Source organism: Triticum aestivum, chromosome 2B (assembly GCF_018294505.1).
Source record: "Triticum aestivum cultivar Chinese Spring chromosome 2B, IWGSC CS RefSeq v2.1, whole genome shotgun sequence".
NCBI classification, from domain to species: domain Eukaryota; kingdom Viridiplantae; phylum Streptophyta; class Magnoliopsida; order Poales; family Poaceae; genus Triticum; species Triticum aestivum.
Genome location: NC_057798.1, coordinates 515,236,339 through 515,260,834, shown reverse-complemented (window position 1 = coordinate 515,260,834; position 24,496 = coordinate 515,236,339). Strand labels below are relative to the sequence as shown.

Sequence of the window (24,496 nt, the reverse complement as noted above, 5' to 3'; positions counted from 1 at the left end):
AAAAGAGTTTATATCAAATAGATCTTCACAAGAGAGGGGGAGAACATTGTATTGAGATCCAAAAAGAGAGAACAAGCCATCTAGCTAATAACTATGGACCTGTAGGTCTGTGGTAAACTACTCACAACTCATCGGAGGGGCAAGGATGTTGATGTAGAGGCCCTCCATGGTTGATTCCCCCTCCGGCAGAGTGTCGGCGAAGGCTCCAAGATGGGATCTCGCGGATACAGAAGGTTACGGCGGTGGAAATTGTGTTTCGTGGTGCTCCTGGATGTTTTCGGGGTATGTAGGTATATATAGGAAGAAGAAGTACGTCAGTGGCCCCCCGAGGGGCCCACAAGACGGGGGTGCGCCCTATGGGGGGGGCGCGGCCCCCTATCTCGTGGGGCCCTCGGAAGCTTCTTGAATTGCACTCCAAGCTCTCCGGATCATGTTCGTTCCAAAAAGCACGCTCCCGGAGGTTTCATTCCATTTGGACTCCGTTTGATATTCCTTTTCTTCGAAATACTGAAATAGGCAAAAAAAATAGCAATATGGGCTGGGCCTCCGGTTAGTAGGTTAGTCCCAAAAATGATATAAATGTGTAAAATAAAGCCCATAAACATCCAAAAGGGGTAATACAATAGCATGGAACAATAAAAAATTATAGATACGTTGGAGACGTATCAATTGTTTGCTTCAAGTGCAAAGTAGAAGGGCATCATGTTAGATCTTTCCCATTGAAGAAGAATCCCATTAGTGACAAGAAACACGGGAAGCGGCCACAAGTTCACTCTCATGCTCAACCTCAAGTTGAAGAAAGGCCTCTTCCGAAGAAAACTCAAGAAAATGCTTCTCAAGTTGAGAAATCAAGTGAGAAGAAAGTGAAGAGTAGACGTTGCTACCTATATCGTGAGAAAGGTCACCTCGCTTCTTCATGCACTAGTGGTAAATTATCCAACCCAATTATTATTGATGATATCTATTCTCTTGGTAAGGATAAGGTTGGCAATGTGTTTGCCAAAGTTGTCGGTACTCAAAGTGGTGTCAAGAAAAGAACCATTTGGGTAGCCAAGCCTATTGTGACTAATCTCTCAGGACCCAATTTGGTTGGGGACCAACTAGTTCAAACTTGATCAATAGGTGTTGTTGGAGGGCATTGGAGACTTGGCTACATTATGAAGAATTAAGGGGACCTCATCATTCTTATTGTCTCAAGCCAAGTCAATTGGGTTATCAAGTTTCTATACTATATCCAATGTGCCTCCTTCCGGTAACTTTTACTTAAATTGTTTACATTGAAAGTTACTTGCCCCTTTGCATGTTTTGGTTTTGTTCCTTGCATGTGTTTGTATATGTTGTTTCTCCAAATTGATTATCTTGAGTAATCAAGTACGTGTATGTTGGTTTGCACTTCATGTACATGTGTGTCGTATGTTGAGCCTTTGCGCATCTTGTTTGTATCTTAGTTGGCTCTTGTGAGAGATTAATGGAATATCCCATTGTGGGGGAGTGACGTGCTTTGTGCACCTCACAATCCTATAAATGTGTGTACATGAGTAATACCATCTAGTATTGATATTACAAGATTATCTAGTCTCCATGTGGTATGTCTTCTTATGAGAAATTCAAATTCTAAATAGTCCATTAATTATCTCTTGTTGGATCCTCTTATTGCCTCTTGTTAAGTTGTTATTGGTATCACATTATGGGGGAGTAATATGCTATGTGCATATTACAAGCCCAGAAAGTGTGTACATTTGAGATGTTGTCACCTAGAATTGATATTGTAAATTATTTTGTTCCTAGGTGGCATGTTAGCTCTACAAGTTGCAATTTGCTTTTTATTTGGTGTGAAGATGATGTCGGATATCCTTTCTATCTACCACCAAGATTATTTCCAAATACTTCTTATATTTTGACAATTGGTACTCACTTATGTGTGGTAGAAATTATTGATCATCTCCACGTTGGTGTTTGCTTCTTATTTCCTTTTCTCTTGCTAAGGAATGTATCAACTCCCTTTGTCTTCCATACCACTTGTGGATCTTGTTAATTTCTTGACCTTGTCTAGTGTTTTCTAGATATAGTGAAAGTGGTGATCCCACCTTATGCATTTTGTATTCAAATGCAAATTCTCTATAATGCACTAGTCTTGGGGGAGCTATCCTATTTCTATAAAACACTGATCTTGTGATCCTTATCAAGTATGTGTTGGTGGAAGGAAAGCCATTTTCTTTTTGGTACTTTGTGCCATCATGAAACTTTGTAGAGAGCTTGGTTTGTTTGGAACCATCCTCTCTTTTGGGAGTTTGATATATTTTATTTAGTGTGTCTAAATGGATATCTCATTCCTCGATGTATCTGTTATGGATATCCTCCAAGTGAGGATTTGTTCTTTTGGTATATTTTCTTCACTTGGTATTTCTTTGTCAATTGGTATCGGTTCTTGAAAGTCTTGAGCATGCATATTAACTTCATGTAGTTTCTTTGGCATGCTTTCTTTCTTTGACCAAATATATAGGGGAAACCCCACTAAGTCTAAAATTGGATGAGATGTGCATGAAATTCATTTTCATATCTATATGCACATATTTCTGTGGAGTTTGTCATATGTATTGTTTGTTCTCTAACTTTTAGTCCCAATGAGTTTGGGTACCATTTGTTTGTGTTGTTGGTCTAGGAACAATTGGAGATGCATTGGATGCTCGGCTCACTCACAAGGAAGGTGGTGTCACCATGTGCTTATTGGATTCAAGCTAGCATGCTCAATGAACTACTATCTACTACCTTCAATTGGTTTCTTCTACATCCTTCCAATGAAATCTCAGTAGCAAGTATCTATTCATGCATTCTTTTCTTGCATTCAACCTTGTGTAAGTTGCATCTTGGCATGATATTCATTCCATCTTGTGATACTTGTTTCCTTTCTCAAAGCATCCCAACAATGATCTCTTGTTGCTAGTTGTGATGTCTTTGATGTTCGTGTGGTTGGATTTCATTTATATACAATAAGACCATATCTAGCCATGTGCTATGCTCTCAAGCTAATTTCTTATTAGTATGTTTATGACTTCCTTGTGGATATCTTATTCTTTCCTTTTTGTAACTATTTCGTTTGTATATCCTTCTTTGTGGATTGATATCATTTTAATCTGCCTAGAATCTTATACACTAGAGAGAAGTTACATCTGTAGTTGATATCCTTATTCTTTCACGTCCACCTTTCCTTGGTGGTTATGTGAAAGATTTATCTTGAGTGCGGATCTTATATCGTTGCATCTTGATGCACTCTATTGTGGTGAAGATATTTTTTCTCTTGCTTGTGTTGATGAGGCTTTTGCCATTTCGATTGGTATCCCTCCTCTTGACAAAGCTATCATTTTCTTTCTTCACCATGGGTTGTCACAAGTGTTGGTTATACAGTTTGCATATTTAGTGTGCTTGTGAACCAATTTGCTTGGTGTGTGTGGGAAGGACATGTCATGCACCTTGTATCTCCACTATTCAAGACTATATTGATGCTTAATGCTCACCCTTACATTAGTCTTCTCAAGTGCTTTGCCATGACTCATACACATCATTTTGGTTGAGCCTACTCTTAAGTTGCCTCTTTTATATGTTGCTCAACCATTTGTTTGTTGCAAGTGCTAGGCTTTGTTTCCTACATGCTCACTTGCACTTGTTGTGAGTTTCTATTGATTTTCGAGGAGTGATGATCCTATTTTGTGCACTTGGTATCCTAATGCAAATATTGTAAGGAGTGCACAAATCATGGGGAGCTTCACTAGTGTCTTTAGAACACTCCGTTGCTCTCTTGCACTTGTCGTGAGGTTCTATTGATCTTGGGGGAGTGACGATCCTATTTTGTGCTTGTTGTATCCAATTACAAAACGAAATTGTGCACAAATCATGGGGAGCTTCTCTAGTTTCTCTAGAACACTCCTTTGCTCATATCATAATATATTTTATTCATGTGGCACGTAGGATCATTGGTCTAGTTGGTTCAATTGGTATCTTTTGATAGCTTGCTTCAATTGGTATCTTTTGACTGCTTGATTGCTTGTTTCTCTCTTTGTTATGTCTTTGTGGCATATCATTCTTTTGCAATCTTTGGGCCTAAATATGGTTTGTCCTCCTCCAAGTATTTACCTTTGGATTTGTGTATTGCATTCCACTCTCTTGTTGATAAATATACTATTTATGGAGGACCACATATTATATTGGCCTTCTAAGCTTTTCGCCCATTTTGGCAATCAATGCCAATGGGAGAGAAGTTTCAGAGAGTTTTGTGGAGAAGTTTAGAGAGCTATTTCTTCTTGCTTTGGTTTTGTTCCTAAGCATTTGCATCTCATACGCATGCATTATTGGTTGTTGCATTGCATGGTGATGCATAATTCCTTATATAAACTCTCTTGAAAGTGATTGTCATCAATTACTAAAATGGGGGAGATTGAAAGGACATGTGATGCCCCCATGTGTGTTTTTGTTAAGTGATGACATTCTCTATATGGACTAATGGTTGCATTGGGTTATATTTGAAGGATTTGTCCATAGAAATTTCTTGAAGTCCATGTGTTGGTTTCAAGGAGTTTATGTGTTGACCAAGGTGCTATTAAGGAATTATCCAAAGATTGGTCATGTGAGAGTTGAGCTTATAGCAAGCATGTCTTCAAGAAGAAGATTGTGTGATCATTCATGTTTACCTTCAAGACATCACCCAAATGAAGAGAGTTGGAAAGAGTCAAGGTTGATCAAGACTAAGTTCATGCAGCGTCTTCTTCGAGGTGGCCCCGCCTCCTCCTCCCTCCACCTCCACCCACTCAACCACATCGGTCCGCAGTAGGGTGTCGTTGCCCACCATCTCCGCCAGGGACGAGGAAAGAATGACTCGGCGGCTCGCCGGAACCAGCAAGAGAACTTACCTGATCACCACCGGGACGGATGGACTCGCCGGCGCCGCCGAGATGGCGCGGCGCCTCTTCTTGATGGGCGGCTTGCCGCCGGCGGCCGGGTCCGCCGCGCGCTTCATGGCCGTCTTCCTGGGTGCCACATCCTCCTTCCCGTGCGGCCGGCAAGCCGCTTCCAGCGCGTGGGACGATCCGGCCCCGGCTGTGTTCGTCTGCCGTCTTAGCGAGCCGGCGTTGCTGCCTCCTCCCATCGGCGGCGTTGCGCCACCAACACGCATCAACATCCCCGCATCATCTTCTAATTGATCTCATAAGGGATCAGAACACAAAGACTTACCCGTGAGGTGCGCCTCACCGGCTTGGGCGTCGACTATCTCCGGGTTCTTGGCGAGGGTCTCCACCTCCTCCCAGCCGTCTTACTGAGCGATCGCCACCTGCATCGTTGTTCCGTCATATGGATGCCGGATGGCATTCAGCAGCACCTCCTTTGTAGCGTCGGGACGAAGGAAAAGATGGGACATAGCAAAATACGGGGACTAAGGACTCATCGCCGGCGCCGGATTCCCGTGGCTATAGGGCGCCTTCCCGAACTGCCAATCCTCCTTCAGCCCGTCCTTCGAAATGTCATTGGCCCGGTCGGCAACTTGCTCTTGCTTCAACTGCCGAGATGACATCCGGTTGGGATCCTGGAGGCCAGTCATCTGGCCGATGATATGCGTCCGGTGCTGCAGCGGCAGCACCCGGTGCGCGATGAAGGCGGCGATGAGGTCCATCCCGGTGAGCCCCTCCCGCATCACCATCTCCACCCCCGGGCTTCTCAGGTTCAGCACCTCCTATGCCGGGTTCTTGGGGCACTAGGACCAGTTGGTCTTGGCGTGTGGCATCACGTCGGCGAAGGGCGGCAGGTTGATGCAGCGCGCGCCGAGGTTGCGGACGTAGAAGAAGGAATTCTGCCATTTCTTGGCAGAGTCCTCCAGCAGCATCTTGGGGCACCCCACATGCGACCGTATCGAGATGACGGCAGCCCCGCAGGCAGACATGATGCCGGCCTCTGGCCCCTGCCGCTTCAAGAAAAAGAAGCGGACCCAAAGATCGACGGTGGTCTCGACGCCCCAATAGCCCTCGCATAGGGTGACGAACCCTGAGATCTGGAGCACCGCATTCACGCCCAGATGGTGCGGCTGAAGCCTGAAGAACTCCAAGAACGCATGGAAGAAATTGCTAGCGGGGAGACCGAACCCGCACTTGAAATGGGAGAAGAAGACCACGCGCTCGGCCCCCTCCGGCCGTGGCGCCAGCTCGCCGTCTACCAGATGCACGGCCATCTCCGTCTCTGACGGCAGCCGCCGCATATCATGCAGATACTGGACGTCTCCAATGGTGATGGTAAATCCCTTCCACGAGCCTTTCGGCGACGCCATTGGCGGTTCTTAGTGTGGGTGCAGGGAGCGAAGGAACCAACGGGGCAGGCGGGCGACTCGAGCAGTGCTTGTTTCTCCGATGGGCGGAAGCTCAAGAAATGGGCAAGGGAAGAAGAAGGAAAGTAGGGGCTCATGCGAGAATGATTTCTGCCGCCCCCTCCCCCTGGATTTATAGCCACGGACTGAATGTGGGGAAGTGGGTTCAGTCCCGCCCGCCCCTCCCACTTCCCCGTATTAAGTGCGCATGATCCACGAGCACACTAACTGCATCGAGAAGGGCAACCGCCCATGGGTGCCACACTAAATCCATGCGCGTGAGCTGAGGGCGCAGAGTAGCGGGCCCCAGCCCGCTATCACGTCCCATCGCGTGCGTGGTCTGTTAGAGACTCTTCATTTTTCGGGCACCATGTGGCTTCCGCGGCGAAACCGAGGGGGCGCTTCCCTTCCCCTTCAAGATTCGGCGGATTCCATGTTTTCCTGCCCGTGCCAGGATACCGCGATCCGGCTTATGGAAGCCGGTACACAGTGGGTGTTGCCAGACCCAACGGTCCCAAGCTTCACCAAAATCTGCCGCCTCCTCAGGGGGTGAAACTTCGAAGGCCCCCTTTCTTGAAGCCGGTGAGCCTTCACAGCTTAGGGGACTACTATCAGGGGGATGAACCCTGGGTAAGGAACGGAACCTGGATCCTTTTTCAAAACCATCGAGGCCGGCATCGCCCCTCAATCTGGCCCGTACTTGCCCGGGTTCCTCAACCCGGCCAAGACTGCAACACGACCAGGCCTGCTGACGCATGTCAGCCAAACCCAACAAACCAAGGCTTCTCCAACAAGCCATCGCCCTCATGGCCTGTTCCTCAACTCGGCCACGAGTCAGCTCCCATCCCATCCGAGGCGTACGACAGAACAAATCCTCATAGAGGGGATGAGCATGTCTACAGTGGCCCACCAACCCCGCTGACCGGCAGGTGCATGGCTACAGTGGCCCACCTACTCTGCTGATGAGGGCCTACATTGCAATAGTTCCCCCCTCGTCCTGCTGATGCAAGCCGATGGCGACCAGGTGGTGCGCCACTATAGTTGAGCCGGCCCAACCACTCCGTGATGCATGACAAGATGGAGAACAGTGCTCCCTAGCGCTCTGGGCCCGCGCCCGGAGAACCCAACGAATCCTGGTACCTGGTGGGTCCCAGTTCTTTCTTCCCAGATGCTGACATCCCGGCCCCATGGCCTTGTAACTTTACCATTGTGACCCTGGGGGTTGACCTATAAAACCTCGAGGGAGCCCCCATGCAAAGGGTCGACCTCAGTAGAATACACACATACACAAGGAGAAGGAGTAGCCTAAACTTTGGCATGTCTTCCTTCCTCCCCCAAACAGCTCTAGGAGCAACTCTGTACTACTCCACATATAAACCACACTCGGCAGGACTAGGGGTATTATCTCTCCGAAGAAGCCCGAACCTGGGTATGTCTTGCATCCCTCACTCGTTCATGCCGACCTCGCCTCTGGAGCCCGCAGGTTCCCTTGAGCCTGTCCCTCTCTTTAGCCATCCCTTGGCATTTGCCGTGCGCCCACCACGACAATAACTATATTGCAACAAACATGATCTAATCGTATTCATGCTCAATGCAAACACCAAATAACATTTAGTTAGGTTCAAAACTAATCCCGAAGGTAGAGGGATTGTGCGATGGTGATCATATCAACCTTGAAATCACTTCCAACACACATCGTCACCTCGCCCTTAACTAGTCTATGTTTATTTTGCAACTCCTATTTCGAGTTACTAATCTTAGCAACTAAACTGGTATCAAATAACTAGGGGTTACTACGAACACTAGTAAGGTACACATCAATAACATGTATATCAAGTATACCTTTGTTCACTTTGCCATCCTTCTTATTCCCCAAGTATTTGGGGCAGTTCCATTTCCAGTGACCATTTCCTTTGAAGTAGAAGCACTCAGTTTCAGGCATGGGTCCAACTTTGGGTTTCTTCATGGAAGTGGAAACTTTCTTGCCATTCTTCTTGAAGTCCCCTTTATTTCCCTTGCCCTTTTTCTTGAAACTAGTGGTCTTGTTTAACCATAAACACTTGATGATCTTTCTTGATTTCTACCTTCGCCAATTTCAGCATCGCGAAGAGCTAGGGAATCATTTTTGTCATCCCTTGCATATTATAGTTCATCACGAAGTTCTAGTAGCTTGGTGATAGTGACTAGAGAACTCTGTCAATCACTACATTACCTGGAAGATTAATTCCCACTTGATTCAAGCAATTGTAGTACTGAGACATTCTTAGCACATGCTCATTGGCTGAGCTATTCTCCTCCATCTTTTAGGCAAAGTAGAGGTATCATACCTCTCGGCATGGGCATGAGTCTGAAATACCAATTTCAGCTCTTGGAACATATCATATGCTTCGTGGTGTTCAAAACATTTTTGAGATCCCGGTTCTAAGCCATAAAGCATGGCACACTAAACTATTAAGTAGTCATCATATCGGGCTTGCCAAACGTTCGTAATGTTTGCATCTGCTCCTGCAATAGGTCTTTACCTAGCGGTGCATCAAGGACATAATTCTTATGTGCAGCAATGAGGATAATCCTCAGATTATGGACCTAGTCTGCATCAATGCTACTATCACCTTTCAACTTAGTTTTCTCTAGGAACATATCAAAAGGAGGGGAGCTACATTGAGAGCTATTGATCTACAACATAGATATGCAAAAACTATTAAGACTAAGTTCATGATAAATTTAAGTTTGGTTAATCAAATTACTAATGAACTCCCACTTAAATTAACATCCCTCAAGTTATCTAAGTGACGCATGATCCAAATCAACTACCCCATGTCCAATCATCACGTGAGATGGGGTAGTCATCAATGGTGAACATCTCTATGTTGATCACATCTACTACATGACTCACGTTCGTCCTTTCGGTCTCCTGTGTTTCGAGACCATGACTGTACATGCTAGCTAGGCTTGTCAAGTTTAACCCAAGTATTCTGCATGTGCAATACTGTCTTACACCTGTTGTATGTGAACGTAGAGTCTATCACACCCGGTCATCATGAGGTGCTTCGAAACGACTAACTTTGGCAACGGTGCATACTCGGGGAGAACACTTTTATCTTGAAATTTAGTGAAGGGATCATCTTATAATGCTACCGACGTTCTAAGCAAAAAAAAGATACATAAACGATAAACATCACATGCAATCAAAATATGTGACATGATACGACCATCATCATCTTGTGCTTCTGATCTCCATCTCCAAAGCATCGTCATGATCTCCATCGACACTGGCTTGACACCTTGATCTCCATCGTTGCGTCGGGGTCGTCTCGCCAACTATTGCTTCTACAACTATTGCTAACACATAGCGATAAAGTAAAGCAATTACATGGCGCTTGCATTTCATACAATAAAGAGACAACCCTAAGGCTCCTACCGGTTGTTCATATTACAAAACATGATTATCTCATACATCAACATATATCACATCATATCTTGACCATATCACATCACAACATGCCCTGCAAAAACAAGTTAGACGTCCTCTACTTTGTTGTTGCAAGTTTTACGTGGCTGCTACGGGCTACTAGCAAGAACCGTTCTTACCTACGCAAAAACCAAAATGGTGTTTAATCAAGTTTGCTATTATAACCTACTTCAAGGACCGTCCGTAGTCAAATTCGATTGAACTAAAGTAGGAGAAACAGACACACGCTAGCCACCTTTATGCAAAACCAGTTGCATGTCTGTTGGTGGAACCAGTCTCATGTGCGTGGACATGTAAGGTTGGTCCGGGTCTCTTCATCCCACAATACCGCCGAATCAAAATAAGATGTTAGTGGTAAGCAGTATGATTATCACCGCCCACAACTCTTTGTGTTCTACTCATGCATATCATCTACGCATAGACCTGGCTCTGATGCCACTGTTGGGAAACGTTGCTTGGAAAACAAAAAAGTCTGCACACACGCAAGATCTATCAAGGAGATGCATAGCAATGAGAGGGGAGAGTGTGTCTACTTACACTCATAGACCGTGTGCGGAAGAGTTTGACAACGCGGTTGATGTAGTCGAACTTTCTTCGTGATCCAACCGATCAAGTACCGAACGTACGACACCTCCGTGTTCAGCACACGTTCATCTCGATAACGTCCACGCCTTCTTGATCCATCAAGACGGTGAGGTAGTGGATGAGTTCTGGCAGCACAACGGCGTGGTGACGGTGATGGCGAAGTTATCTCTGCAGGGCTTCGCCTAAGCACTACAAAAATATGACCGGGGTTGTAAACGGTGGAGGCGGGTGCCGCATAGGGCTAAGACAATGTTGTGGTTGTTCTAGGCGCCTCCTTCCCACATATATATAGGTGGGGGAGGAGGGAGCAGCCAGGAGGTGCCCCCAAGTAGGCCGAATCATACTTGGGATCCTCCCCAAGTGGCGCCCCCTTACCATATTTATCGGAGGGGGAAAGGAAAGGGGGAGAGGGAAGGAAGGGGGATGCCGAATCCCCCCTCTTTACTTTCCCCCACTTGGGTGGATGCCATAGGGGGTGCGCCAGCCCCTTGTGGGCTGGTGTGCCCCCCTCTAGTGTCCCAATAGGCCCATTACCCTCTCGGGGGTGTCGGTACCCCCTCCGGTATTTCGATGACTACCCGGTACACTCTGAAACACTTCCGTTGTCCGAATACCATCGTCCTATATATCAATCTTTACCTCTTGACCATTTCGAGACAACTCGTCATGTCCGTGATCTCATCCGGGACTCTGAACAACATTTAGTCACCAAATCATATAACTCATATAACACTATATCGTCAACGAACATTAAGCGTGCGGACCCTACGGGTTCGAGAACTATGTAGACATGACTGAGACACCTCTCTAGTCAATAACCAATAGCAGAACCTGGACACCCATATTGGTTCCTACATATTCTACGAAGATCTTTATCGGTCGAACCGTTATGACAACATACGTAATTCCCTTTGTCCGTCGGTATGTTACTTGCCCGAGATTCGATCGTCGGTATCCTCGTACCTAGTTCAATCTCATTACCGGCAAGTCTGTTTACTCATTCTGTGATACATCACCTCGTAACTAACTCCTTAGTCATTTTCTTGCAAGCTTATGATGTGTATTACCGAGAGGGCCCAGAGATACCTCTCCGATACTCAGAGTGACAAATCCTAATCTCGATCTATGCCAACTCAACAAACACCTTCCGAGATACCTGTAGAGCATCTTTGTGATCACCCAGTTATGTTGTGACGTTTGATAGCAACAAGGTATTCCTCCGGTATCTGGGAGTTGCATAATCTCTGAGTCAAAGGAATATGTATTTGACATGAAGAAAGCAATAGCAATAAACTGAACGATCAATATTCTAAGCTAACGGATGGGTCTTGTCCATCACATCATTCTCCTAATGATGTGATCCCGTTATCAAATGACAACTCATGTCTATGGTTAGGAAACCTTAACCATCTTTGATCAATGAGCTAGTCTAGTAGAGGCTCACTAGGGACACGGTATTTGTTTATGTATCCACATATGTATTTAAGTTTCCGGTCAATACAATTCTAGCATGAATAATAAACCTTTATCATGATTTAGGAAATATAATAATAACCGTTTTATTATTGCCTCTAGGGCATATTTCCATCACCTTGATCGACCCCTTGTGACTCCGCCCATGTTTTAGGGTTAGCATTGTGATAGCTCAAGATTGAGATAGAGCTTTGCTAATCCACTTATCCCTACTCCTATGGAGACCAAGACCTCCTAGGAGAAGATCCCCGAAGTGGATTTAAGACCCCCTTGTGGGAAGTTCCTCCAAGGATTCAAGACCTCTTTCCTTCAAGGACTGGGATGAACTAGTTCCCCTTTTGTACCCCCTTTGTTGACTTTGGACCTTGTATCTCCCCTTTGTGTATGTGGATTTAGCACATGTATGATCGGATCTAGTTGATTTGAATGTTTCCTCTCTTGTGTTCTTCGTGTTCTTTGGGAAATCCCCTTCAGTTCGTGAAAGATCGGCCATTAGGGTTCCACCCTACATCATAATGGTAGCAAATGGAGGAACACTATGGCCATAATTCACTGCCCTATAGTGCCCACTTGGGCCGAGTCAGCTACTCGGGTCGAGGTCCCAGTCGATCGCCATTCTACTTCAAGAGATGGGACAGCTAGCGCTCAGGAATGTATGTCTTGGTCCGAGCCATTCTAGTGGTGCAAGCCCATCTTGGACTGGACTGAGTGATGTAACCCTAGCTCGACCGAGTATATAATGTGAGCTAGGGCAGGAACCAAGAGAGGGGCATTGCATTCGAGCCATGTGGCTAGGATTTTCACCTACCCCTCATCTTCCTCCTTGTCCGTTGCCACGCCCGAGAGCTTGTAACACAAGAAACATCGATCGTCGTGAGCACTCGAGCAATACAATCACCAGAGACATGAGTAGGGTGTTACCTCCCGAACCTGGGTAAACAGGATGTCTTGTGTGCTACCATCTTGATTTGTCGCTTGCATCCCCTCTGAACAAATATGCTCTCGACGGTACTGCCGGTCTCGCAACACCAACATGCTTCTTATGAGTAGTAGTGGCACATGGACACAACGACAACGGAATTTGGATTTTCGTGGCGGCGAAGTGAGATCAGACTTTGCAAGCACACTGCCTCGACCACTTGAGGGGGTTATCGGTAAAGTCGCATTAAGCGTCAGAGAGCCTCTCCGCACAAATCACTGTTAGTGAGAGGATGGAAACTCGGGTTTTGACTGAATACTTATCCCTAAAGAGACATGAAACGTTCCACACGTTCCACACAAATTACGCAAAAGAAGACACTCATGAGTCCGTTTCAGGATGCATTTATATACTGCTAAAAATAGCACCCGGTTCGGTCTTCTCGCTCCCCGATCCTAAAAACGCGCACGTTACTCCCGAACCTCGCCCCGCCCATTCGGTCCTCCACGTGTAGCGCCGGTTAGTGCCCCCCCCCCCCCCCGCCGCGCACGCAGTTTTCGCAGCTTCTTTTTGGAATGAAGTAGTATGGATGGACCACTTTTGAGGGAATTGGACAAAGTCTTGTTTTTATTTCGTGGTATAACTCACTTCCCTTGCTTAGCAAGAGATAGATAATAATACTGACCGCAAAAAGTATTACTCTTTTTTAGCCTGTCAAAAAAAGTATACTGCTATTTAGGGTTTATTAGCCAAAAAAGTACTGATCGGAAAAGGCTTCTCAGAGAGTTCCCTCTCGTTGAAAAAAATCTAACAACAAGCAAGAAGCAAGACACCCCATGGCAAACCGAGTCCACGTCCGAGCCCAGTTTCCCGCGGAGCGACAGAACCCAGAGCTCCCAGCCCTCCCGAGCCTACGGGGCAGAGCAGGGGGGTTTTGCTTGTTGCAGTGGGCAAAACATTTCGCACAGGCGCCGGTGGTCCCGGTCCGCGTTTCTCAGCCGTCGCCTATTTAGTGCCGCGCACATCGCAGGCTCGGACACTTCCCCCCTGCCTGCTCCTCCTCGCACACTCCTCTCTTCTCGGTTCTCGCTCCCCGTTCCGCTCTCAAGTTTCTCACCGCCACCCCAATCCTCCCGTCGCAGCGCAGCCGTGCGCCCGCCATGGCATCGGCAGCGTAAGTACGCCGCGTCGGGCCTCTGTTTCTGGTCTCCATCTCTCGGCTCGTCCTCTCTGTCCTTTTCTCTTTTTTTTTGCTGCTGCTCTGGATCTTGTTTGTTTTATCTTCTCACGCACGCGGTCTGGGGGTATTATCTGTGTCTTGAGGGGGCTGGGTTTCGGTTTCATCCGGAGGGGCGTCGCGATTGATCAGTGAGCGATGGATTCCGGTAGGTGGTTTTTGAAGGAGCCCGGGCGCTGATAACCTTAGCTTGAGCGCGTGGCAGAGGAGATGTCGTCAGTCTGACGGAGCGATGAGTGTGAGATCGTCGGAGAGCAGAGCAGCCCAGTGTGACGCCGCCGACGTGATTCCGGCCAGGTTTCCCTCGTCGTTGCAGTGGCTGGCGGTGCGGTTTTTTCTTTTTGGGACTAGGATCGCGGAGGAGGGGCCTTCCTCCCGAAGGAAGCAGTGAAGTGAAGAGAAGACGGAAGCAGAGAACGGCAGCGCCTCCGCGCCACCGTCGTGAATCCGGCCCGATTTTACTCGTCGCTGCAGCGGCGGTGCAGGGGTTTCACGATCGATCTGCTTGAGGTGGTGGTGGAGGAGGAAGCAGACAAGGGTTCTGTTCCGTTCAGCTCTGTTCTGTTTAGTATCCTCAAAAAAAAAAAAAAACTCTGATCTGTTTAGTGGAGACTGATCTGGTCGCAGCTGTCTGTCACGAAGATTGCAGATTTGTGCTGTTGGATCGTCGACGTTTCTTTGTGACATCTCGAACATGTTCGCTGTTGGGCCCTCCATCTCTATCTGCCAGTGAAAACTTATTCACAACTCTTCTGCTTAGCCTCGCTGTTTAATGTTTGCTGATTCAGGATTTATCTTATTCAGGTCTCTGTTTGCTGCAGGTTTAACGGGAACGTCATAGACTCCACTGCTGCTCGCTGCAAACTGTCGGTGACACTCTGCCAACCTGATAATCATTCGATATCTTGCTTGTTGTTTAAATCATTGGCTGTGCAGATCAATGGGCTTGCTCTGCGTTACTCTCCTGTTTCTTCTGAAACATAACAATGCAATTGAATTTATATTTTTGTCTCTGGCTAAATACGTTGAAAATAGCAATGCAAGGCAGAAGATTTACAAACAAGTGTTAATCTATCAAATTTATCATAATTAGTACATAATTAATTATATCTTATTTCCTATGATTTTTCTAGTTAGTGAACATGACTATCCTTGATTAGTTGGCTTTAAATATGGGGGCAGCTACGCATTGGCCCGCGGGTCTTTTAAAAAGCGGGATTGCTGAAAATCAGTCGACTGAGATTTAACGAAGTCTCAGTCGACCTTGCAGCATTTTGTCCCATCGTTCACAACATTTTTTCCTACTGGCTGCAACATCCGCCTTGCTGGTTGTAACATGTCGTCCTCGTCGATTGTAGCACGTTATCTCACCGGTCGCAACATCCTCCTTTGACGGTTGTAGCATTTTTATCAGAGCGGTTGTAGCATATGTTGTCGTTACTTGCAGTATCGTTGCAACATTTTTCACCACCGTTTGTAGCATTCAGCCATGCCGTTTACAGCATCACAACTACGCTAATGTCACTTGACTTAGACTTCGTTAAGTCTCAGTCGACTGAGTTCTAGACAGACCCTTTAAAAAGATCTACCGCGTCGCGAGTCGTTGGATGTGGCACAATCCAGTGGCTCAAAGTCTCCCCCTACTTCGCCACAAAGGTCTTGTTGCAAAAATATTTACAACAAAGGTTACGTTGCATAATATATTTCTTGCAACATAGGTTGTGTCGTGGGACTTTTATGCAACAGAGTTCTTGTTGTAGATTATTTTTGCAACAGAGATTTTGTTGCAGTATTTTTGCAACGGAGCTGATGTTGCAAAAGCTTGTCTAAGTTGCAGTCGTCGATCGCCGCTATGGTTTGCAATGCCGTTGTTGTTGCAAGATGAAGTAAAGTGGTACCTGGTAGCCAAGGGAAATAACAGACTGTTTGCGAGCGTGCGTGATAAAGCATGGATCAACGCGATCCAACAGTTGTGCGGGTGGCGGAACTCTCCATGCGATCAGCCGGCAGAGCATTAGCGTTTCCCTTTAAATATATTTACGTCAGTTAATATCCTATGATTGAACCTATAATTGAGATAGATGTCTGTTTGTGTAAAAGTTATCTCATATGTTTCAATTTAGCTTAGTTGCTATATTTATTATGTTTTGTTGATTAGATTTGTTATCTGTTAGGCATCAAAAGATGATTACTAAAATAGATTTATCTCACAGATTCATCAGTTCATTGGTCACAACAATTGTTGCGGTGATAAGAAACCCAACTCATCCCCCGCCTAGCCAGATTGAGTGCCCAAATTGCAAATACCACATTGATGTAAGTGCCATTAACTATTTAACATGACTGTTGCATTTACTTTTATTCTTGGTTCTCTTCTGGTTTCCAACCATTAAAAATCTCATGATTTCTTGGAATCTTGTGGTTGCACTTCATGCTTTGTATTGCAGGTTTTATCACAGTGGCCAGGACTCCCCGTTGGTGTTAAATTTGATCCAACTGGTCTCGAACTGCTTGAACATTTAGAAGGAAAGGTTGGCAGGGCACCGTCCCATGACCTAATAGACGATTTTATTCCAACCATAGAGGAGGCTGAAGGAATCTGCTATACACATCCTGAAAATCTCCCTGGTACATGTTTCTTATTTTAGACTTGTTATTATAATGGCCTTCTAAATTAAATAGCTAGCTCAGACTATTCATAGTAATTCTTGGTTAGTTAACTCATATACCCCTGTAGGTACCAAGATGGATGGGACAAAAGGTCATTTCTTCCACCAAATATCAAATGCATATGATGTTGGCCAGCGCAAGCGTCGCAAGATTAGCAACAGCGACCATGCTGTTTGTGATGTGCATTTCAGATGGCACAAAACTGGAAAATCCAAACAAATCTCAGATAATAACGGTGTCATAAAAGGGTGGAAGAAAATATTGGTTCTTCGCATGCGTTCTAGGAAAGACGGTATCACCTCGCATAAAAATACTAATTGGACGATGCATCAGTATCACCTTGGGGTAGATCAACATGAAAAGCACGGGGAACTTGTTGTTTCCAAAGTCTTTCATCAGTCAGAGAAAGATGAGCAGCCTGTAATGTGCCCTGTTAATGAAGAATCTGATCCATTTGCCGGGGAAATCGATCCTACAACCCCAATGACATACCCTCCGCAGCCTCGTCCCCCAAACAGTAGCCAATCCAGAACCGAGCAGAATCAGGTAAATCTTCATTAACCAATGAAACTGTCATCAACTTTGTGAAAGCTTTTGTCTAACTTTATGGACCATGTTATAAAATACTTTGGCTTGTAGAATTATAGAGTAAGGATCAACAATACTGATCTGTGGATGAATTATTGGGAGCCCCTGAAACAATGCCTTGCAATACTAGGATCCCACCGTTTAAATAGTTTATTCTCAACTGTAGGTTCATGTAGTACAGATGCTATATACTGTACAAACTCGATGTAGAGGCCGGGGGGTTCTTCCTTTTGAAAAAAAATATACTGTACAAAAATAACAGTATACTCCTACTATACATGAAATTTTTCTCTGCATGTTAAGAGTGCATCCAACAGTCTCACAAAAATATCAGAAGCTTTTAATTTCTTATAAAGATCAATGCTTAGCAACTTAGACTAGTACTGCATATTATCAAGCCTTCAAAATACTTCACTACCTGATTACTATAATAAACCTTTGAGCTTGTGTGTCAGTCTTTCCATGAACCCAAATCACGTCTTAAATAGGACATGCATTTTACCTTTTCTGCTGCTAAGATAACCCCCTCAAGTATTGTGTTGTCACCTTGTAAACTGTTTTTTTTGCGGGTGACCATGTAAACTGTTATAACTTATAACTCCTTCATTTCACTGTCATTCATGTTACCGTTGCGATTGTGGCAGGAAGAGCACGCAGCGCTATCTGGCCCGGATGAACGCCCGTCACGCGGTGCAACCCCGGACTCCGTGTACCCTGAGATGCAGCCTTTTTCTCTTGGCCTGGACGCTCTCCAGGGGTTGCCCGACCCCAGAACGCCTCCGGGTTTCTCCCATATGGCCTCTTGGTTCGCTGGAACCTCATCGCATTCGAATGCCCTGGAGGATGCACCACTGTTTGGCCTGGATGAATGCCTGCCACACGGTGGAACCCTGGATGCCGCCTACCCTAACCCTGAGGGGCAGGCCCTGCCTCTTGACGCGGAGGCGCTCCAGGGGTTCCCCGACCTCGTAACGCCTCCGGATATCTTCCCCGTAAGTGCACCGAGTGTTGCTGCGTTTTCCGGTGCATATTTCTCAATTCTCATGGCTCATCTCCTTGTCTTGTGTGTGTTTATGGCAGGATTTGCAGTTCGGGTCGCAGGACATCTTATGGGGGGAGGGGTTTTGAAGCAGCGGCGCAACGAGAAGAGGCTGGTTTTTCTCATGATGTAGCATGTTTTGTACTGTATATCTGTGCATGAGCGATGGATGTCCGAGAAAATTTTGCATATGATCCTGGAGCTTGTTGATGAGTGTAGCTCAGCTATGTTTACTGTTTGTGGTAGTACCAGACAATTTTTTTCTTCAAATGTAGGAGCATCGCTCCCAATTGCATAGCCATGAAACTGATAAACAACAGTTTGTTCCTCAAAAGTGTTTGAAACTTATCAGTACAAAATAGACTTACATCTGATGTACAAGTCTTATAGATGACGTCTTTTTAGAGTATCTTCAACGGCAGCCCTATTTTAGGGCCTAGCTGTTTTATATGGTTTTGAACCCAAAAAACACCCACCAACGGCTGCCCTTGTAGCATATTTTCGCAAAAAAGAAATTTGGGCAGCTGACAGGGTAGGCTGCGTATTTTTGGTAGTCCGATGACATGTGTTTAGTTATGTAGGTGCGTTGCATGAGCACAATATGGATTTGAGGATTCGGTTTGATGATCCAATTGTGAAGGACAAATTTTATGTGGTGTCCATGTGGATGCGTCTGGACGCGTCGATGGGCGTTTAGAGCACTCGGTTTGCTACTTGTGGTTGTAATTAATCCACCCAGAGCATTTTTCGTATAGCACAAAAATATCCTTGAACGCTTACTCTTCAACATCATAAAAACAAATGGAACATTAGCAATGCACGAGGGGACACACGTACCTACTCAAGTTCCCACTCCTTTCCATGTCGTGGATCAAAGTCGAGAACCCTTACATGCAGATAACAAATAGATAGGGGAAAGCGGGCCCCTTCCCTTCTCGTTTTAGAATCGATGCTAGGCAGTTTACTCGATTCAAATTCGAACCATAACTAACGGCCTAGGAATTAATCCTTTTTTACGCGGCCTAGGAATTAATGCTAGCGTCCGGTGTAAGCGTCCGCATTCTAAATGGCCTCACATAACATGATTTTTTTCTTTAATAAAGACTCTGAAAGTGCATCTTAAATCTGATTAACATCGAGGAGTATAATGGATAGACAACTGGACGTAGAATGGCCGATACAAAAAACATATAAACAGCATACTAGTCTTCTTTTTTCTCCGATTGTACGTCGCTGCTATTTGTAAGCTACATTGGGATTTTCTCGAAGAGGAGAGGATGATGCAGTATAGTAGAGATAAGTATTTCCCTCAGTTAAGAACCAAGGTTATCAATTTAGTAGAAGAACGACGTGAAACCTCGTTAACAACACCTACACACAAAATAGCAAATATTTGCACCCAACGCGATCAAGTAGTTGTCAATCCTCTTCGCGGTTATTTGTAAGGACCAAATATGATAGTGATAAATGGCTAAATACAACATAAAATAAAATACGGTAAATAAATTGCAGTAAGGTATTTTTGGATTTTATATATGATAAAAGTAGACCCAGGGTCATAGTTTTCACTAGAGGCTTATCTCTCGAACAAAAAGCATACCATGGGTAAACAAATTATCGTTGGGCAATTGATAGAAAAGCACATAGTTATGACGATATTCAAGACAATGATCATGTATATAGGCATTATGTCCGAGACAAGTAGTCCGACTCCTACCTAAATCTACTACTATTACTCCACTCATCGACCGCTATCCAACATGCATTTACTGAAGGAAATATGCCCTAGAGGCAATAATAAAGTTGTTATTTTATATTTCCTTATTCATGATAAAGGTTTATTATTCATGCTAGAATTGTATTGATCGGAAACCTTAATACATGTGTGAATACATAAACAAACACCGTGTCCCTAGTGAGCCTCTACTAGACTAGCTCATTGATCAAAGATGGTTAAGGTTTCCTAACCATGGACATGAGTTTTCATTTGATAACAGGATCACATAATTAGGGGAATGATGTGATGGACAAGACCCATCTGTTAGCTTAGCATAATGATCGTTCAGTTTTATTGCTATTGCTTTCTTCATGTCAAATACACATTCTTTCGACTACGAGATTAGGCAACTCCTAGATACCGAAGGCATGCCTTGTGTCCTATCAAAGGTCACAACGTAATTGAGTGATTATAAAGATGCTCTACAGGTATCTCCAAAGGTGTTTGATGAGTTGGCATAGATCGGGATTAGGATTTGTCACTCCGAGTATCGGAGAGGTATCTCTGGGCCCTCTCGGTAATACACATCATAAGCTTGCAAGCAAACGACTAAGGAGTTAGTAACGAGGTGATGTATTACAGAACGAGTAAAGAGACTTGCCGGTAACGAGATGGAACTAGGTATGAAGATACCGACGAACGAATCTCGGGCAGGTAACACACTGATGGACAAAGGGAATTACGTGTGTTGTCATAACGGTTCGACCGATAAAGATCTTCATAGAATATGTAGGAGCCAATATGGGCATCCAGGTTCCACTATTAATTATTGACCGGAGAGGTGTCTCGGTCATGTCTACATAGTTCTCAAACCCGTAAGGTCCGAATGTTGTTCGGAGTCTCGGATGAGATCACGGACAAGACGAGGAGTCTCGAAATGGTCGAGAGGTAAAGATTGATATGTAGGACGATAGTATTCGGACACCGGAAGTGTTTTGGGGGCTACCGGGTGTTTATCGTGTCACCGGAAGGGGTTCCGGGCACCCCCGGCAAAAGATATGGGGCCTTATGGGCCAAAAGGGGAAACGCACCGGTCACAAGGGGCTGGTGCGCCTCCCATATGGGCCAACCAAGGAGGAGAAGAAAGAGGGGAAGGGAAAGGAAAGAGAGGAATAGGATTCCCACTTGCTTCCCTCTCCCCCTCTCTTTCCCCCCCTCCGATATATATGGTAGGGGGCGCGCGGCTTGGGAGGATCCCAAGTAGGATTCCGTCCTACTTGGGGCGCCTCCAGGCCTCTCCCCTCCCCCTCACACCTATATATATGGGGGGAGCCTAGCACACCCCAGACAATTGTTTAGCCGTGTGCGGCGCCCCTTCCACTATTTACACCCCCGGTCATATTTTCATAGTGCTTAGGCAAAGCCCTGCGAGGATCACTTCACCATCACCGTCACCACGCCGTCATGCTGACAGAACTCATCTGATACCTCGACGTCTTGCTGGATCAAGAAGGCAAGGGACGTCACCGAGCTGAACGTGTCCAGAACGCGGAGGTGATGTGCGTTCGGTACTTGATTGGTTGAAGCGCGAAGAAGTTCGACTAGATCAACCGCATTGAGAAACGCTTCTGCTTATGGTCTACGAGGGTACGTAGAAACACTCTCCCCCTCGTTGCTATGCATCTCCATGGGTAGATTATTGCATGCGCGTATAATTTTTATGTTTTTCCATGTGACGATTCCCAACATCTAGAGTATTAAGTTCATGAAAAACGGAGTAATGCCTTAAGCAAGATGACATGATGTAGACAAAGTGAATCCAACTAATATGAATAAACCTAGTCGTTTTCCCCTTAATGGCAACAATGCAAATATGTGTCTTGTCCCCTTCTGTCACTGGAATATATATCACCGCAAGATTGAACCCATTACAAAGCACCTCTCTCATTGCAAGATAAATCAATATAGTTGACCAAACCAAATGGATAGATCATGAATAATCTCATCATAAACCCACAATTCATCGGATCCCAAGAAACACTCCGAAGAAGAGGATTACCTAAAATAGATCTCCAAGAACATCGTGGAGAACATTGTATTGAAGATCAAAGAGAGAGAAGAAGCCATCTAGCTACTAGCTATGGACTCGTAGATCTGTGATAAACTACTCACACATCATCGGAAGGGCAGGAAGGTCAACGTAGAAGCCCTTCGTGATCGATTCCCCCTCCGGTAGAGTACCTAAAAAGGCCTCCAGATGGGATCATGGAAGCACAAAAACATGCAGTGGCGGAAAAAGTATTTTGGGTGGCTCTCTGTTGGTTTTCCGATTTTAGATAATTTATAGAGGGGAAATTAGGCCAGACGGAGCCACGAGGGGCCCACAAGCCATCAGGGCGCGCCTACCCCCTAGGCATGCCCTATTTCCTTGCCATCTCCTCGTTTGCCTTCTAGTCTCCTCCCGAAGCTTCTAGGGTATCTCTTGTCCAAAAAAATTCATCAAAAAGTTTCATAGGGTTTGGACTTCGTTTGGTACTGATTTCCTGGAAAACCAAAAGCAAGCAAAGAGAAGTAATTAGCAGTTGACACTAGGTTAATAGGTTAGTCTCAAAAAATGATATGTACTTGCATATGATTGCATATAAAACATTCAAGAATGACACTATCACTGGTACGCGTCGCTACTATACAAACGGTTTTTAACCCCTTTCCGCGGCGGCATTTGGAACCGTCGCCAACTGAGTGTGCGCGATAAGCGGGTGCTTCCCACACAACCCAGAAACTGTCGGGGATAGGGTGCCTTGATGCATAAAGTTGTCCCTATATAACCGTTTCTGATATCTCAAATATCCCAAACGCTTCATCCTTGCTGCTCGTTTGTGCTCGCATTGCCATCGCAGTCGGAGTTTTGTGGTTTTACCTAAAACCAGGCAGATTCCAGGCACGGGAATTTTCCATGCACGTGCCAAACTGGCTCTACGTTTACGATTCCTAGCACATCACAAACAATTCATGATCATAAACCATGTACGATAGGTAGACAATCACACACATTTAGTTTGCCTGCATCGTATGTGATAGTGTCTCGCATCACACACGCTTTGCAAACGGCAACTGTGTGCATTGTTACACACGTTTCCTCTCTGTGAACCGTGTCAGATTATGATGTATATCGCACACGCTGTGCTTTATTAACCGTGTGCGCCGTAATGACCTGCACACCGTAATTTCACCCTAATTTAATTGCTTCTATTTAAAATTGTACCTAGTTTAAACTTGAAATTAGGCTATATCTTTATTCATATTCATTAGGTTGAAACAAGCAATGCATTATTCGATATAGGTACATTTGTTTAAGAATTATATAAGCACCAAATAAAGAATGATGAACTAGGGTTCTGTACTTGTACTATTACAGATGGAAAAGAAAGAGGCGACAGACATTCTAGTTGCTGAACAAGGTGAAGCAGAATGGCCCTATTGTGCTCTCCTGGATGCAGAAGGCACGCACGACTTTAGTCCAACCCCTTGTGATGGTCGGCCGCCAATCATGTAGTTTGAGAGGTAATCTTGAGTAAACTGCTTCAGGATCCACTGCAAAGGAAAAAAGATTCAGACATTGTCAACTAACACAACTCATTACGGGTAGTAAAAAAAAAGGCTACAGGGTTCTTACTTACCATCTCGCAGCTCACTATTGTCTTGCATAAAGTGTTAACAAATAGTTTGATTGACATCTTTTGACGCATTTTAATAAAAATCTTTATCAGTTTCCTTACTTGATGCTGGTTCATGAATATCTCATTGCCCCATATGCAGAAAGAGTCGAAGTGTGGATCTTTTGCAATGTACCTAAAAGCACCAAGTTAATATTAGAAGCTAAACAACAATTGCAAAATGATGTAGTACAACACTCCCTCCATCCCATTATATAAGATTTTATAACATGTATATCTAGACATCATCAGAACATTAAGGTAACACTCTTCCTTGTTGCTATGTAGCCTGGGATTGCATATTTAGTCATTCAGTACAATGCATGTTGCTATGTAGCTTCAGTGTGCAGGCTTAAGCATGCTAGTTAAGCAAAACAAGAAGTGGAAAGGTGTGTTAACTGCATCAGGCATAACATTTAAAAACAAGCAAATAGTCATTCAAACTGGTATTGTGTAGGTCTAAAGTACACTAGTTATTGTTAAAAAAATTAAAAGGCATGTTAACTGCAATATCCTTAACAGCAACCAAATATCGTAATTCATAGTGGTATTGTTAAACTGTTATTGATGAAATTGAACTGCACGGCAAATAGTTGCACATATAGAGCATCACATTGTGAAGAATTGAAATAAACAAGTCATAAGGCCATCTCCAACCGATCATTTAAAAGTTAAAGGACTAAAACCCTTAGTGGATATATATATATATATATATATATATATATATATATATA

At 44.9% G+C, this 24,496-nt stretch overlaps 1 protein-coding gene across 1 annotated transcript; it reads left to right on the top strand.

Annotated features, from left to right (window-relative positions):
* The first annotated feature begins 13,853 nt into the window (after window positions 1–13,853).
* LOC123041535 (SUPPRESSOR OF GAMMA RESPONSE 1-like) lies at window positions 13,854–18,623 on the top strand. Its single transcript, XM_044464134.1, has 7 exons — window positions 13,854–13,969; window positions 14,854–14,898; window positions 16,246–16,348; window positions 16,480–16,660; window positions 16,770–17,248; window positions 17,935–18,282; window positions 18,371–18,623. Exons 1-7 carry the CDS (start codon window positions 13,956–13,958, stop codon window positions 18,416–18,418), a joined length of 1,218 nt encoding a protein of 405 aa, XP_044320069.1. The 5' UTR covers window positions 13,854–13,955; the 3' UTR covers window positions 18,419–18,623.
* Window positions 18,624–24,496: the final 5,873 nt, after the last annotated feature.

What these genes read in the sequence shown, in the direction of transcription:
- LOC123041535 (XM_044464134.1), top strand. An exon ending in ACATCCTGAAAATCTCCCTG is followed by an intron (nt 16,661 to 16,769) that starts GTACATGTTTCT and finishes ATACCCCTGTAG; the next exon opens with GTACCAAGATGGATGGGACA. An exon ending in CCAGAACCGAGCAGAATCAG is followed by an intron (nt 17,249 to 17,934) that starts GTAAATCTTCAT and finishes CGATTGTGGCAG; the next exon opens with GAAGAGCACGCAGCGCTATC.